This window comes from Penicillium vulpinum (genome assembly GCF_028829585.1).
Source record: "Penicillium vulpinum strain IBT 29486 chromosome Unknown utg000001l_segment0_segment0, whole genome shotgun sequence".
Lineage (NCBI taxonomy): Eukaryota > Fungi > Ascomycota > Eurotiomycetes > Eurotiales > Aspergillaceae > Penicillium > Penicillium vulpinum.
The window spans coordinates 2,811,304-2,827,072 of NW_026643241.1; the positions used below are offsets into that span (position 1 = coordinate 2,811,304).

Sequence of the window (15,769 nt, forward strand, 5' to 3'; positions counted from 1 at the left end):
CCCTACTAGAACGCGAAATTCCAAATGCTTGATTGCATTGCATCATGATTCTATTTCTCTTTCCTGGTAAATTTCCAATATGCAACCTAGAAACTTAGGGAAGGTGAGCCTGCGCCTCCTAGTTTGTCTATATCTCATCTGAATCGTCCAGCGCCTCGACTTCATCCAGAGCCTCGGCCCGACCATGACCATGATCCGGCTGGTGCTGACCAGGGAATATGTGCACAATAGGCTGTCCAGGCGTGGATTGAATTCGTTTCTTCCAGTCAGCCCAGTCATCTTCATCCTTGATGAGAAATCCAATGAGCATGCTGGGATCCACGTCCTTGATATGGATTCTCCGCAGTCGGCTGGTGTAATAGCTATCCAATTCCTCCTGGGTGTAAAGCCCATCTGGTCGATAAGATGTTGCAGGTCGGGTGGTATGCGGATCCAGGAAAAAGAGATGACAGTCTTGAGCCCCTACAAAGTAATGCGATGCCGATGGGCGTCCACTATTTTTGTTAGTACACACTTCGTATCGATCAGACAGGTGAACCTACCCTGCAATGCCAACGGATTGGGGATATGTCAGTGCAGCTCGGAGTCCATCCCAGTACGCCGGGGTGACATTATCGATCCCCAGTCTGGTTCCAATCAGGATGAGTGTTGGCTGAATTCGACCTGATCCATCGTGGGCCACGTATGCAAATTTGTCTTCATAGACATCCGATGTGTCATTGGTTACATAGACCCTGAGTTGGGGGATCTTGCTTTGAGTGGAAAGTAGCCTATCGCCATCAGTATTAATCTATATCTTGGGTCTTAGTAACACGCACTGGATACATTTAGCAGTTGCTGAAGGCCCAAACCATTCACCTGGATATTTCCCGCATGATTCTGCACCACGATTGACAAATCGATGTATAGAGAATGGAGCATCCGGGTGATCGGCGAACATTGATATTAGCTTCGACTCTTCCTCCACTTTCTCCCCTCGACGCCAGTCTAGTTAGTATGTCTGGTTAGCTCTGTGCTTTTTTATTTTTTCGTTATTTTTTTTGGATGATTTGATTTGTTTTTTTAGTGTGGGAATTTTTCCCACAAGACATTATTGGACTCATCTCTCACCTCGTCCTAGTAATAGAATTGAAAAGGTATTTGCCAAAAGGCTTTGTCCAGACCTGATCATGCAGCCCCACCCTGTATCTGATGTAAAACCCTGGGGGTCCATCAGCTGACTTCTCAAACGTACCCCCAGTGTCATCGAGGATGTTGCTTCTGGTGTGTTTGTTCGTGGAATCGGTGTGAAATTTGATCGGTATGTGATCCAAGTCCTCGATCCGAAATCGAAGAGAAATGCCTTCGGCCATGCTGTGTCATTTAATGTGCTAGCATCGGACTGTCTTGAAGGGCTATGTGGGTTGTTGGCTGTATGTGATGTTAGGGAGTAGAATATAGAGTTATATATTCACTTGAGGAAAACGCACTGGTCTGGTCACTGGATGGTTGCCGGGGGGCATACTCCTTACCCAGACACCATATCGACGCCGCAGGTACATCGTTTCTGGGTTCTGGGTCCCAGAAGTATTGTACTATTCGTTTACACTTTTCCATGTCCACGGTCATGGCTGAAGTTGGATTTCTGCTTTTTGTTTGTTGTGGATCTGGTGGTTATAGTGTAGATGGGGGTCGGTGGTCCTGGATCGGAGGTGGTTGGATGAATATATATATTCCAACCCTGGAAGCTAGTAACGTCGAAACTTGATTTAAACCCAAACCAAGCAGGCCACCAAAAGAACCCGAGGTAAAACACAAACAAAAGGGAATGGAGATAAGACAAACGGTAAAAGCTCCAGGCCAGAGTTGAATCCTCCTTTCTCCCCGATGAGGGGGAGGAGCTTTCCAGTCACGAGCTAAGACGTCACCGACTACAATGCATTTAGTTTACGCTCCAGATACTCTGCAATTCAAGAATGGGGTTCGTTTTAGCTTTTCAAAAACCCATAACATTCAAGTCTATAATGGTCAAAAAAAAAAAAAAGGTCTTATACAACCATACGGATGTTGTATTTGGTACATACATACATAGGAAGGTACCATTTGTACCAGGTCCGTCACCGCCCGGACCCGAAGGCGAAAGAATCCCCCCTAAGTCACTTCACCCCCCACCATCAACAGATCAGATTCACCACACCTATGGCTCGCCATGGGAAATCCAAGGCCCGTACCAGGCGGGCACAGATGGGCGGAGGTAATTAGTGTGCTTATGTGCTTTTGATGAATACTAACATAAAAAAAAAAGGCCTATCGCCACAGCCACACCAGTTTACCATGCAGCAAGAAGCTCGGAATACTGAAATCCATCAGCGATCATGGGCAGACAGCAATCTTCGTCACAAAGCCGTCCAATTCGTGAGCGCGGGTAGTTTGGAGCCAACATTGGAACGAGCAGACGAGGATCAGGCAAAATCGGACACGCACCGGGAAGAACCAAAAATCGACAGTATACCGGACAAGAAGGCCGACATTGAGGTTCCATTCTTCTTCGACTCCAAAGGACAAGGAGTTATTCAAATCGAGCACCCAAACCCAATACTACAGTCGAAATTATCGGATATAGATGACTCGAGTGAGGATGAGGTTGTGTTCACCGGCAGGAGGAATACAAAGCCCGTGCTCATTGGAACACATCAGAAAGAGATTCAAGAAATTGTGCAGACGAATACTGCTGCATTCATGCAGAAATCACACACACCAATGTTGGACTCTACGCCCTGGGACCTTTCGCCTGCCGCTATTCCCACAGGCTACCCTGAATCGAACGCAGAGAGGCCAGATTGGCCACCGGAAGAAGAGACCGACCCACTAGCTGACTATATTGCCAACATTGACAAAGACTACCACGAGGAATTGGCATCTGGTGCAAATATTGACGCAGAAGTCGACATTGACGTCGTAAAAGCTGCAACTCAACTGGATCTGTCGGCCGCAAGCCCCAGAAGCTCCAAAATGGAATCACCAAGATTACTAGCTCAAATGCAAATTGACACCGAACATGATACAATTCCAACATCAAGCGAAAATGACGAAGGCGACATGATGACCTCTGAATCAGATGACGACAACCTTGAAGATTTCGTGCTGCTCGAGGACCTGGCTAATGATTATACTGGGTCCATTAAGAAGAGTTCCCGCCATGAAAGGTCTTTATTTCCATCTGCGTCGGCAGTTGCGGATGCTCTCGAGTCTGACCCGTACTTTGGGTTTGATATAATGGACTTTGACAGACCAAGCCTACGGAAAAAACCGAAGGGCAAGCAGTCCGTCCCAGACCTGGTACTATCCGACAGTGAGTTCGAGATCGAGTTACAGGAGGCCTGGACGAATGACCGAACCAAAAAGAGGCTGCGGAAGGTGGAGCGGGAAGAGCTCCGGGCGCAAGGACTATTGGGCAGGAAAGCAAGGGATCCAGACCTCAAGGTCAAGTATCCCAAGGAAATGAACATGGAGGAGTTTATGACTGAGCTTCGCTCATTCCTTATGTCCGCTAAAAATAGGTTCGTTTTATACCTGCCCATTCTCATCGACCTAACTAACTCAATATAGCCTGTCCTTGCCGCCAATGACCAAGCAACGCAGAAAGCTGATACATGAATTGGCCAATGCACTGAATCTGAAATCACAGTCACGCGGCCATGGGATATCTCGATTCCCGGTCCTCAATAAGACTGCGCGCACTCCGCGATACACACCTAAGACTATATCTAACGTTGACGATATCTTATCCGGCAGGAAATTCAACCGTCGGTTGTTCAAATCATGGGGCACAGAAGTGCAGAAATTTTCTCAACCTAAGCGTGGAAAGTCCGGTGCTGCTTCATATATGGATGGCGATGTGGTTGGCGCCTCCGCCCCGGAGATCGGAGCCGAAAACCGAGGGCGGGCCATGCTAGAGAAGATGGGATGGAGTACCGGTACTGCTCTGGGTGCCGCCGATAACAAGGGAATTCTGCAGCCTGTGACGCAGATCGTGAAGAACTCGCGGGCTGGGTTAGGTTAGATGTTTGGGTCTGTGTTTGGAAGGGGAAGATTTCTGAAGTCGGCATATGCGGCCTTGTTAAAACACTGAAATTTAAAACGTAAGACTTGATGGATCTGACATATCTCTTTTTATCTTTTATCTTTTGAAAAAATTGGGTAAGTGAGCATCACGGATGTTTTACTAGTGTTTCTTTCCCTTCCTAGCGACAGACCTCGTCAAGGGTTGTGCGTGGTCGAGATCTCTAATATGATCGAATAATTTAGACTTGGATGTGAAGGGAGCCTGGCAATTTGCACAAATAAACCCTGTAGGTTGATCCGCTTGCCTCGCGGCCTTTTTCGCCCGTTTTTGCTTGGCTTTGCCCATTTTGAGAGATGGTGACTGCTCGGTGAGGTCCGAAGATGGTAGATGATCAGGTATACTAGAGGAGTCTCGGGCACCTGTGGACAAAGGATCCATATCGATGCGGAGCCTTGTTTCAACATATTCTCTGCAGGCATAATCGTCATCGTGCGAAGACATTGGGGAGTTCGGCTCGGCTCGAGTTAGTTCCTCAAGACCATGCAAACTTCCTTGATCCTCAACATTGATATCTTGGCTCTTCAAGGCGGCATCTAATCCCAGATCAACCTGTGAGACAGCAAAAACCTCATCTTTCCCGTCATCAGCCTCAAGAGGTTTGGTTGTAGCTGCATTGGGACTCGAGCCATCTGCGGACTCCAAATCCAATTCGTCGTTCTGCATTCGCATTTCCCAGCATAGCTGTTTGACTGCCTTCAAATGCTTCTTGCTACGCTCGTGTGCCTCGAATTGCTTCTGGCTTTTGAAATATTTGTGGCATACCACACATTCAAAGCTCTCGACTTCGCTCTCTTCGTTCCTCTCCTGGTCGTCATTTGCCACTGGTTGCTCTGACTGGGCCCACTCGGGGAGGACATGATCCCGCATCCTGGCTTGATTCACAGCTCGTGATCTTGCAGCTTGTGCAGCCACAGACTGGCGGAGGGTTTCCTGGCGTTGAGCTTCACTCTGGGCGTTAACTTTATACCGTGGGTCACGTTTTTTGACAAAAGCCACAAGGGACCTGACAGCATCGTTGAATTCTCGGATACCTTCCTCCCGAAGACGTCTGTTTTCCTTTTCCATCATTCGTCGCACCCGGCGGTCAGGCGCTTCAGAATAACGATGGGCATCTTTCCATGCGAAGGACTTTTGGGTAGAGAACCCGGTCCATGCAGCATAGAAGGGCCGTACAACGTTCTCAAAATCATCACTACCAGATCCGAATGAAGGATATTCAATAGGGTCTTGATTCTCCCACTGACAGGCCAACCTTTCTTCCAGCGCGAGTTGTTCGAATTGCTCTCGCAAACCACCAAAGAATCCAGTTGCGGAGTCGGAGAATTCCATTCGAGGACTGAACCTCGAGAAGAGTTTGAGGACATCCTCAGCTGTTGTGATTCGAACATTGTACGAGTGTTGATCATCGGTATTTCCGTTGGTCCCTAAAAATGCATCGCTATGGGAGTCGTACCATGCTCGTTCCTGGGGATCTGCCAGTACTTCGTAGGCAGATTGGATTTCGGCGAACAGCTTGGTAGCCTCATCAACATTCCCATAATTTCGATCTGGGTGCAACACAAGAGCTTTTTTTCGGTATGCTTTTTTGATTCTAAAGGTCGAGTGAGTTTTAGTTATGTCCGTAGGTCACATATCCATGCGAACTTACTCCTCATCTGTTGCATCGCGTGTTACACCAAGCAGCTCATAATAGTCGGTCTTCTGATCTGATTGTTCCAAAGCACCGGGATTTGCCTGGCTCGTGGAATGAAATTGGCCCATGGCGTGTAAGAGAAAGAGAAATAATGGTGGGGAAGGATGGCAAATACCACAACAAATTCCCACGGTTGTTCTGAAGCAACACGTTTTTTTTAGTAATTCATTTCAAAATATCTCAAGGAAATCATTAAGATGGTAGAGCAAGATTACTGTCTATAAGTGTTTAAAAGTAGAAGAAAAGAAGAAGAAAAGAAGAAGAAAAGAAGAGGGAAAAAACATGGACGAGGAAGTTCAAGGCTTGGCGTCTTTGATAGAGAGAGATAACAAAAGCGGGGAGAATCTTCATGCGTCGGTGGTATTTTTTGATTTTCCTACTTTCCTACTCTCCAAATCTCAGATCTACTTTTTGGTTTTAATTTTCTTACTTCTTGAGGAATGTAAATCGGCTATTCTACCGTTCTGATTGCCCTCTCCTTTGTCTTCCCCTCCCAACATCATCAGTCTTCTATCTTCAGGGATGGTTCGGTCTTTAATCCATCTTCCAGACGAGATCCTGCATTTGATTCTATGTTATTCTTCTCCTCAATCCTGTGCCGCCGTCGAACAAACCAATCGTCGATTTCAAAACGTAACGAGTGAGAATTTACTATGGCGTCACCATTGTCAGTCGCATTACAAGTTCTGGGATGGGCGACATGACATGCCCCGGAAGCTTGCCTGCCCAACGAATTCAACCAATTGGAAAGCACTATTTGTCTTCAAATATCAGATTGATCAATCTGTCACTCGGATTCTTGATAGTATTCTTGGTAGCCAGACTGGCCGGATCGAAAAGTTTCGCCGTGTTATCAATATGGGATACGATGCAAAGGATACTCTTCTACGATATAGCCGGATAGATTCCGGGGATGATTATTTGGCCAGAAGGTGGGCTACTAATTCTATGCAAGTCCGCATGTGTTTCCCTCGAATTGACCAGTGTCTTGTACCAACCATAAAAGGTACTACGCCCACGCGCTCTTGACTTGCCTGCACCGAAGCATTGCCATACCAGAATGGGTGAAACTCAAACGCGGAGAACCTGTGTCAATTGATAGAGCCTTGGCATGTTTCGATCTCTTTATACCCGAAAGTGGAACTGGAGATTTGGATGAAGTGGGTGTTGTCCTAGTATCCCCTTCACAAGTCTATACCTGACCCTGATCTAGATACAAGACTCTCTGGATGAGATCCTCAACCGCTTTGTGGCGTCTCACCCAAATCTTCACCTTTTCACCCCCCGTGAAAAGGCATTAGCCGTAGCATCCTGGCTAGAGCAGAATGATCTTATAGGGATCAATCCAGAGCGGGAATATCATTCCTTGGAGCATAACTTTTTAGGGTTGGCTCTAAGGAGTCCAGAGCATAACTCTCTGCCTTTGGTGTCGGCCGCGATTTACTGCTTTGTTGCGCAGGGGGTGGGCCTGAACGCCCGTCCTTGTGGGTTTCCATTCCATGTGCATGTGATAATTACCCCCCAGCTCGGCTCAGACATTGATGGAAACGCTTTGAGTGAGATGGAACCAGGGGAACCCCTTTACTTGGACCCGTTTCGGGGTGCAAGGGAGACTCCTGTCTCAAACCTACGCAGCCAATTAACATTTCTGGGTATGTCCAACATGGACCAGACCACAACCCTGGGTGAAGCGTCGACTTCAGGCGTTGTCTTGCGCTGTGGTAAGAACATATTGAACTCGATTCGAGTGGAACCTCAAGATCCAACCTCGCGTGCCACCTCCATAGATGTTATGAGCGCAAAGTACGCTGCACTTTGGTCTATGATGCTACTGTCCGGCGATTCGAGGCCGATGGATCTACGCCATCAGTTACCATGGCTCATGGAACTATTCGCTGCAGACTTTTCTTTTGATATCTTTCTAGTCGAGCAGTACATCGCTCCTTTGTTTCATGGGCTGTTTGAGCATGAGCACATACTGGAGAGCCTTCATGTGATGAGAGCTGTGGATGAGATCCCAAAGCAGATTCGGAGGCGAACCGGTGGTAATGCAAATATACAATATAAGGTGGGCCAGATTTTCCGCCACCGTCGCTATCATTACGAGGCTATTATCACAGGCTGGGACTCGGAATGTGGCGCGGGCGAACAGTGGATGAGGAGAATGGGCATTGATCGATTGGAAGCTGGTAGGCACCAAAGCTTCTATCACGTGCTGTAGGTTGTTCTTGTGTACTCTTCTTAGCTAATGGCTGACAATGAATACATAGCGTGGCAGATCGAAGTGTCCGATATGTGGCCGAGGAAAATATTGGAATCATTCTGCCTCGCTTCACGGAAATTCCGGGTAGCTTGACTGCTATTGCGGGTAAGCATTTCAAACGATGGGATGAGAGAGAGCGGATGTTTGTGAGCAATATGAAGGATGAATACCCTGATGACTAGCTTAAATAAATTCCGCTTTGTCAAGGTATCTGTCAGCTAGAAATGCACTTCCCTATACCTAGGTTCTAGATATCGCTTTGCTGTTATGTGCCAGTTCTTTGTGGAAAAGAGTGTATTTCATTCAGAATTATAAGTATGGAGAAGGAAGGGGAAAAGAGAAGAAAGGAATTGTCAGAAATACCGTATATACAGTCAGTGGATATATATTTTTGACACACCTATTGCCCTATATAGCTCACCGCCTGTATGAGAATATACCGCCTACCTAAAAGGTATAGGAAAACTATTCATACGACACTATAAAGGGTATTTTGTTGGCTACTGCGCAGCAGGTATATAGTAAATTAAAGTGTGACATCAAGAGTATCTCTGTGAGATAATACCGCACCGGATAGAAGCTCTTATTGAAAGCTTATATTTTGACACTTAGATTATATTCGATTCATCTCTTTTCCGAAGAGTATAGTTTGATAGGTAAAACTGTAAGCTTCAACCTTATATTTAGACCTAGCAGTGACCCTCCGGGTGGTCTATAATCTTAGACCCTCCACCTTATCATATTTTATCAAAATTTCTTATATATCATATTTATAAAAATCTAAAACTATAAAATTTTGTAAATAAATAAACAAATAAATAAATAAACAAAAAATATAACATTAAAATAATACTAGTATAAATATAAAGATATTGTTACTACGGAGGTCGATGCCGTGAATTCGTGCCCGAATTTTATTTGCTTTTTTTGAATAAAACACTAGTATGTTATAGCGGTGTACGGAGTACTCTGTATATACACGTAGCTAGACTGCGACATCGCCCATAGACGGGCGGGTGGGCAGTGCCCACGGGCCTTATATAAGCGGGCGATAGGCACTATCTATACGCCTATAGACGGGCCCTACCCTTAGGGCCTATTGTCTATAGACACCGTGGGCGCCTATAGGCCTTTTTAGTAAGCAGAATTTCTTAACCTCGTGACCTATATTATTTGTGTATTTTTTTCTCTGTATTTTTAAGTAATTCGATTATATATACAATAACTTAATACTACTGTCAATTTTCTGACCTCGGTCAGAAAAATAAACTGTAGAAGCCTTTGTACAATAACTTAACACTACAGTTAATTTTCTGACCGAGGTCAGAAATAAGCTTTAGAAGCCTTTATACAACAACTTGATATATTTTCACTTTTTAACCGGGGTTAGAAATAAGCCTTAGAAGCCTTTGTATAATAGCTTAGGTATTTATTATATTTATATATTCACACTAATACGATACAAATTGATTATTATTGGGTTTACTACGCTTCCTTACTTCTCTTAAACCAGGGCGCTTTTAAGTACTACCCTTATCTCTATAATAAGGGAGATAAGGACTACTCTTATCTTCGCTGTTAACTAGCTTACTTCTCTGTCGCTTCCGCGTACTTAGCACTATAGAAGGACAAGGAAGCTAACTCTCTATTATAAACTTATACTCGATCAGTCCAATAGGATTATTATCCTCGGAATCCTTACTATCGCTGATTGGTTTAGATTAGACTGCGGCATATCCGCTCCAATGGATATCAGATTGATCCTTATATCCGCACTAGCATAACTCTCGCTTACTTTCCCCCTTATAGCCTATCATATGATCTTAATACAGCTTACCAATATTTCCTTACCACTGAAATAAACGTATATTTAGTCCTGACAGAACCAACCCCTTAAATCGACGGTCGGCACTTTAAAATTTTAGGAAATAGATATATATCGAAGGTCTCCTTATACAGCATTTGCAGGTGGTCTTATAGTTTTCTTAGTCCGACGTTATATTGTAAAGGTGGCCGTAGATTGACGATTTTGTGGTAAGTTATACGTAGAAATATATATTTACCTACTGTTAACTATAATAAACTTCGTAGGAAACAGAATATAGAAAATCAAAACTATTATTATTAGATAAATTCTTTTAGTTTTAGGCTTAAATAAAAGCTAAAAGTCCTATCTATCTACTAATTATTTTTTTAATTTGTTCCGACTACTAGAACTTAAGAAATCCGAGATAGAAGTTCTCGAAATACGGACTTAACGAGTTTCGAGGTCTTACGGATATCTTATAGATATCCACAAAATATCCACAATATATCCACAGTATATCCACAAAATATCCGTAAGATATCCGCAATATCCTTAAGATATCCTTAAGATCCGCAGGATATCCTCCAATTATCCGCACTAATATATAACACAGCCAATTATCTAGGTAAACTATATTAAAAGTAAGTCTAAGTCAGAATATCCTAGTACGTTTACTTTACCCCTAAAAAGCTCTACTAGTTCAGATATAAGCCTCTCTATTCTTTTAAGCACCCTACTATATTATATATTATAATTGTTAACTTCTCAATATCTTAATTATAGTTCTTATTCACTAATTCGGATATAGATTTAGCTTCTGATCGGATTTATCCTAATAACTTCTCTGATTTTTTAGGTATCTAAACACCGGTCCTATCGATATCGCCGACTCGTTTAACTCGTTTAACCTTTACGCCCTTATCCCTTACTCGCGTCGGACCTCCCCTTTAAAAGCACTAGGTTTTATATCTATCTAATTCTATATATAATAATATAGAGGACTTACGGAATAAATTCGTTAGTTAGTGGCTTATAACTAAGTATAGATCTTAGTCTGATATAAAGAATACAATTCGATAGGAATCAAAAAGTAAATCGGATATCTAGGACAGCTTCTACTAGGTTACGAATAACAAAAATAGAAAGCCGAAGGTTATATATAAGGTATACCTCTGTACAATTGGCTATCTAAGATTCTAGTGTGCTGGTTCTTCGCCTATAACAGTGTACCTTAAAACTAGAGTATATTTAAAGAAAAGTGGCCCGAGAATCGACTAGCTTATTAAAAGAATAGTATATTAACTGGGTTACTTAACTGGTGTTACTATAGTAGGTAAGTCCTTTATAATTTAGCAGCTAATATTAAGTACTACAATCTAGCTAGGTACTACTAGTATATTATTTACCTAAGACTGTCTCTCCGATACTATTCTGAGATTTATTTTAACTATATATCTACCCTTTCGAGTGATTAAATACCCTTAATTCCACTGTATATTAGAGGTTACTTAGTAATTATCCACTAAACTTACGATTCTATTAGCACGAACTATTCGATATTATCTCGATATCACAGTCCAGAATAACTAGAAGGGGATTCTATAGAGACTTCTAGAGGGGTACCAGCTATCGATAGCCTTAGATTACTAGACTTCTCCTTTCTAGTAGGCCTTTATAGCTATCACTGGTTACTTTATCGATTATAACTAGGATTACTGTGAGGTTCTTCTAGGCTTTAAGCCTCTCTATAGCTCCTACACTAGTGAAAATCTCAGTAAAACCGTGACCTAGATCCTAATAGAATATAGTATCTCGGATTGTATCCTATTAGTAACCACAGACAACGTAACTAACAACAATACTTTGATACAGAGTATCTAGGAGAACCTTTAGTCTCAGTATTTATCAGATATCTCGATCTTCCGTATCCTATATATCGCGTATATAATCTAACTAAGTCTTAATAAGCTTCTTAGGAAGCTTAAGGCAGTGCTAAGTAATAAGGAGATCGAGTTAGAGTGGTCTAACGAAAAAACCCACTCCTTCCAGAATAAGCGCAATATCTCCGGCGGTATCTAGATCACAGATATATTGAAAAAGGTATATCTTCTACCCCTAGATCCTTATAATAGCTAGACTAATAAAAGTATAGAAGATCCGAGGACTAGTAGTCTTTATTAATATAAGCCTATAACGTCGGGAGGTATTTATAGCCCTACAGCCGGAGCCTATATTAATTCCAATCTAAGATATTCGGACACGATAGAACTCAATATTTCTGATACTTAACCGGGCTAAGAAGCTCTAGCTATTCTATAATCAGTATTGTACTGATTATCAATATCTTTATTTTAAGCTCGATTAAGAAGAGTGGCGTTAAATCGAATATCTTCTTCTTCTAATAAAGCCCTTCTTTGATTTCACAATAATACTATTAAAGACTAAGGATATTACCGCACACAATATCTATAGTATCTATAATAAGCTTTTCTCCTATCTCGATACAGCCGAGGCGAAGCTTAAGAATAAAGGTGTAATCTAGAAGAAACGGATATTGTAGGTACTCTAAACAGTAAAGAAAAAGCTCTCTAAGTACTACACTACCACCGAATATAAGCCTTATAGTGATATCTACGCTCTAGTAACAATCTTCTCTCTATTAAAGAAGGTCCGGTACTTTTCCTCGACTGATTAGTAGGGCGATATTGATTATATAAATCGTTATTAAGAGGTCCTAAACCGAGAGTTTGATCGATATAGGAAGATACTTACCTATAATACCAATAACCTAGCGGCACTGGAGACTTCTAGAGTAGCTATTAATAAGAATAATAACTGTGATCTTAATACTGCTTATATATCGCAAAACTAGCTATTAGAAGAGCTTATAAAACTAGATAACAACGAGATTGCACGATATCTTACTCGTAGAACTAAGCGACAGAAACCTCGACTTTTCTAGAAGGAATATAAATAGAGCTTCCCGACCCTAGCAAGGATAGTAAGGGATATTCTATCTATCCCTACTAGTAGTGCTGGTATTAAACGACTATTTAATTGTGCTTATAATATCTATTATTACCGTTGTGGTTAATTAAAGCCGAGTACAATCTATAGCCTAATACTATATTAGTTTACTACTAACTTTGATCTTCGATATAAGGAGCTAGGGATTATCAAAGAGTATCTATCCTAAGATAAAGCTACTTTACTAGATTAAACCCGGAGATTATTACTATAGCTTAAGGTCTTAGAGCCTATCAGTAATAACGAGGAGGAGGATTAAGAGACTGGACTCGAGGCTACCCAGTACACTAAGAGCGGTGGTAATAACTCGGATAATAATAGTGCTGAGCGACGTAGATAGGCAGAAGGAAAATAACCCCAAAAACGACTATATAACGCTGTTAAAGAGGATAATAAGCTTCCAGAGATACCGGTAGATAGGAGTATACTAGGCCGTTCAGAGCGGATTCGAAAACAGCCAAGGCTACTAGATAGCTTCTAGTTAGTATAATAGGATAGTGCCAGTATTAGAGCTCGGGCTTTACCTATATACGCTGCCAGTCTCCCCCCAGCCTAAGTTTCTGAACACGGTTATAAAAGAGGGAGAGACCCCTACTATAAGAGGATTTCTGACCGAGGTCAGAGAATAGGCGCTGGGGCCTAGGAACTACCGGCGCTCACCACCCTATAACTTTAAGAATATATAACACTATTGTAGAGTTCCTATATAGTAAAACTCCTAAACTTTAGCTAAACAGTATATAGGCGCCGTTTAATTACCTCAATTCGACCGTAGCCCTTTACAGTTAGATCTATAAATAGTATATATAAATAAATAAGAAGATTTAAATTTATATAACCCCCAAAAGATCCAGATTTTGATTATTTGATATAATATACTATTACACGAAAAATACAGAGGAAAACATAAAATTAATATATACCCCTCGAGGTCACGAGTCTAGGTATATTTGTATTGTTTGATATCTATTGGATATCCGCAAATATCCAATGGACATAAGATCTATATCCAAATCCGCAAGGCTGCGGATCTTGGATATCAAAAAATATCTATATCCGCAGTTTGCGGATATGGATTGTGGATATCCGCGGATATTGTGGATCGTGCCGCAGTCTAGTTTAGATATATCAGTGGTAAGCTTAGCCTCTCTCTGTTCGTCTACTTCTTATATTGAATCTAAGGACGTGTCCTTATCGGGTAGTTCTTCTATTTTAATATCGAACTAGGTTTTATACCGGAATATTATAATATCCTAGACTGTCTTCGCACTCAGCCGCCTATATTGGTAGTGGTAGATATCTATCAGCGGATACAATAGAATCAGATGTATCTATTGGTGCGGTGATCCTGCTACACAGTAGATATTGATAATAATTGATTGATTGCTTATCAAGACTAACTAGGATCGAGAATGCTAACTATTTTGATATTCGAGTCTAGGTTAGAACGGTCTATAATCCAGTATATAACACTCACGTAACTAGACTTCGGCAGAACCTATTTTAGGTCGGAGTCTCCGACCCAAAACCCAATAGGTTAAACCCATAACCCAATAATAACCTATTTGAACCTATTTTTGTATAAAAGATAGGTCTTAGCGTTTATAACAATACTAAGTTATTTAAATAAATTACTGTTTTTTACAGCTATTCTGGTTTGTTTATTAAATATTGCTATATTATCACAATATTAAGTTGGAAAATTTATATAATTACCCTGAATTTAAAGCTAATAGGCTTTGTATTATATTAATTACTAATAAAAATTTATATTAATTATAGTATAGTGGTGTTCTATTAATTTAAGTATTTATTGACTATAGACTATTGAAAATATATATTTGTGGTAGAGGGGAGTATATATATATTATAGGATAACTATAAATATAAATAGAAATATCTTATTCTTATTTGATTTTATATATAATTGATATTATATTAAAGCTATATTTCTCTTCTCTTATATTTAAGTTATTATATATACTCCGAATTGTATTTTCTAACCGCGGTCGGAAAATCACTTCTAGGAGGTAGGTAGGTATATATATTATTATTTCTAACCGCGGTCAGAAAAGCCCTTCTGGGGGGGGGGGGGGGTAGATATATATATTATTATCTCTAACCGCGGTTAGAAAAGCTCTTCTAGGAGGGTAAATAAAATATTTTCGAGGGATCTTCTAGGGGAGTAGGTTATAAATAGGTCCTCTTAGGTTTTAATAGGTTATAAATAGGTTCTCTTAGGTTTTAATAGGTTATAAATAGGTTCTCTTAGGTTTCGATAGGTTATAAATAGGTCCTATTAGGTCCTATTGGGTTCTCTTAGGTTAGACCTATTTAAATAGAGCTTATATAGCTAATTAAACAATATTATAGCTTATACCTTTTGATCTATCTACTTTACTATAGGACTAAGGTATTTACTATTTATATACCCTTCTCTTATAAGTATATACTCTCTCTGCCTTTCCCCTTTACCTCTATAGTATTCCCCTTTTCGGTCGCAATATCCTAAAGCTAGTATTCTAACTTTTTACCTACTCTTTATAATATAGATATAGATAACCTTAGCTATCTTATACCCTCTTCTCGAGTTCTAACCCTATCTAGTAGCTAGCTTACAATTGAGCCTTTTGATACTATTAATACTAACTTCCTTCGGCCCTCTAACCTTCTACTAATTCTATACTCTCTTACTCGCGTTAGCCCCGATCGGAGAAAGGTATATATACTTTATAACAATATAGTATATAAAGAATAGGTTAAGTGGTGGCTATAAACCGACTATAGGTAGAAAAGTAAGATTTCCTAGGATTCAAATCGCAATTTAAATATATAGAGTAACTTCGACTAAGTTACCTATACTAAAGATAGTAC

At 41.1% G+C, this 15,769-nt stretch overlaps 4 protein-coding genes across 4 annotated transcripts; 2 read left to right on the forward strand and 2 right to left on the reverse strand.

Moving 5' to 3' along the window:
- Positions 1-127: 127 nt before the first annotated feature.
- On the reverse strand, positions 128-1,608 carry N7479_001048 (cysteine protease ATG4; the record flags this gene model as incomplete). The annotated part of the gene is made up of 6 exons (XM_057248746.1): positions 128-494; positions 543-770; positions 819-987; positions 1,111-1,201; positions 1,235-1,410; positions 1,470-1,608. 6 exons carry the CDS (start codon positions 1,606-1,608, stop codon positions 128-130), a joined length of 1,170 nt encoding a protein of 389 aa, XP_057113178.1.
- Positions 1,609-2,313: 705 nt separating this feature from the next.
- On the forward strand, positions 2,314-4,042 carry N7479_001049 (uncharacterized protein; the record flags this gene model as incomplete). Its single annotated transcript, XM_057248747.1, has 2 exons — positions 2,314-3,539; positions 3,589-4,042. 2 exons carry the CDS (start codon positions 2,314-2,316, stop codon positions 4,040-4,042), a joined length of 1,680 nt encoding a protein of 559 aa, XP_057113179.1.
- A 162-nt stretch (positions 4,043-4,204) lies between these two features.
- N7479_001050 (putative C2H2 finger domain protein) lies at positions 4,205-5,866 on the reverse strand (the record flags this gene model as incomplete). The annotated part of the gene is made up of 2 exons (XM_057248748.1): positions 4,205-5,696; positions 5,754-5,866. The coding sequence occupies 2 exons, from the start codon at positions 5,864-5,866 to the stop codon at positions 4,205-4,207; spliced, it is 1,605 nt and encodes a 534-aa protein (XP_057113180.1).
- A 454-nt stretch (positions 5,867-6,320) lies between these two features.
- On the forward strand, positions 6,321-8,243 carry N7479_001051 (uncharacterized protein; the record flags this gene model as incomplete). Its single annotated transcript, XM_057248749.1, has 4 exons — positions 6,321-6,730; positions 6,805-6,958; positions 7,012-8,015; positions 8,069-8,243. The coding sequence occupies 4 exons, from the start codon at positions 6,321-6,323 to the stop codon at positions 8,241-8,243; spliced, it is 1,743 nt and encodes a 580-aa protein (XP_057113181.1).
- Between the last annotated feature and the right edge of the window lie 7,526 nt (positions 8,244-15,769).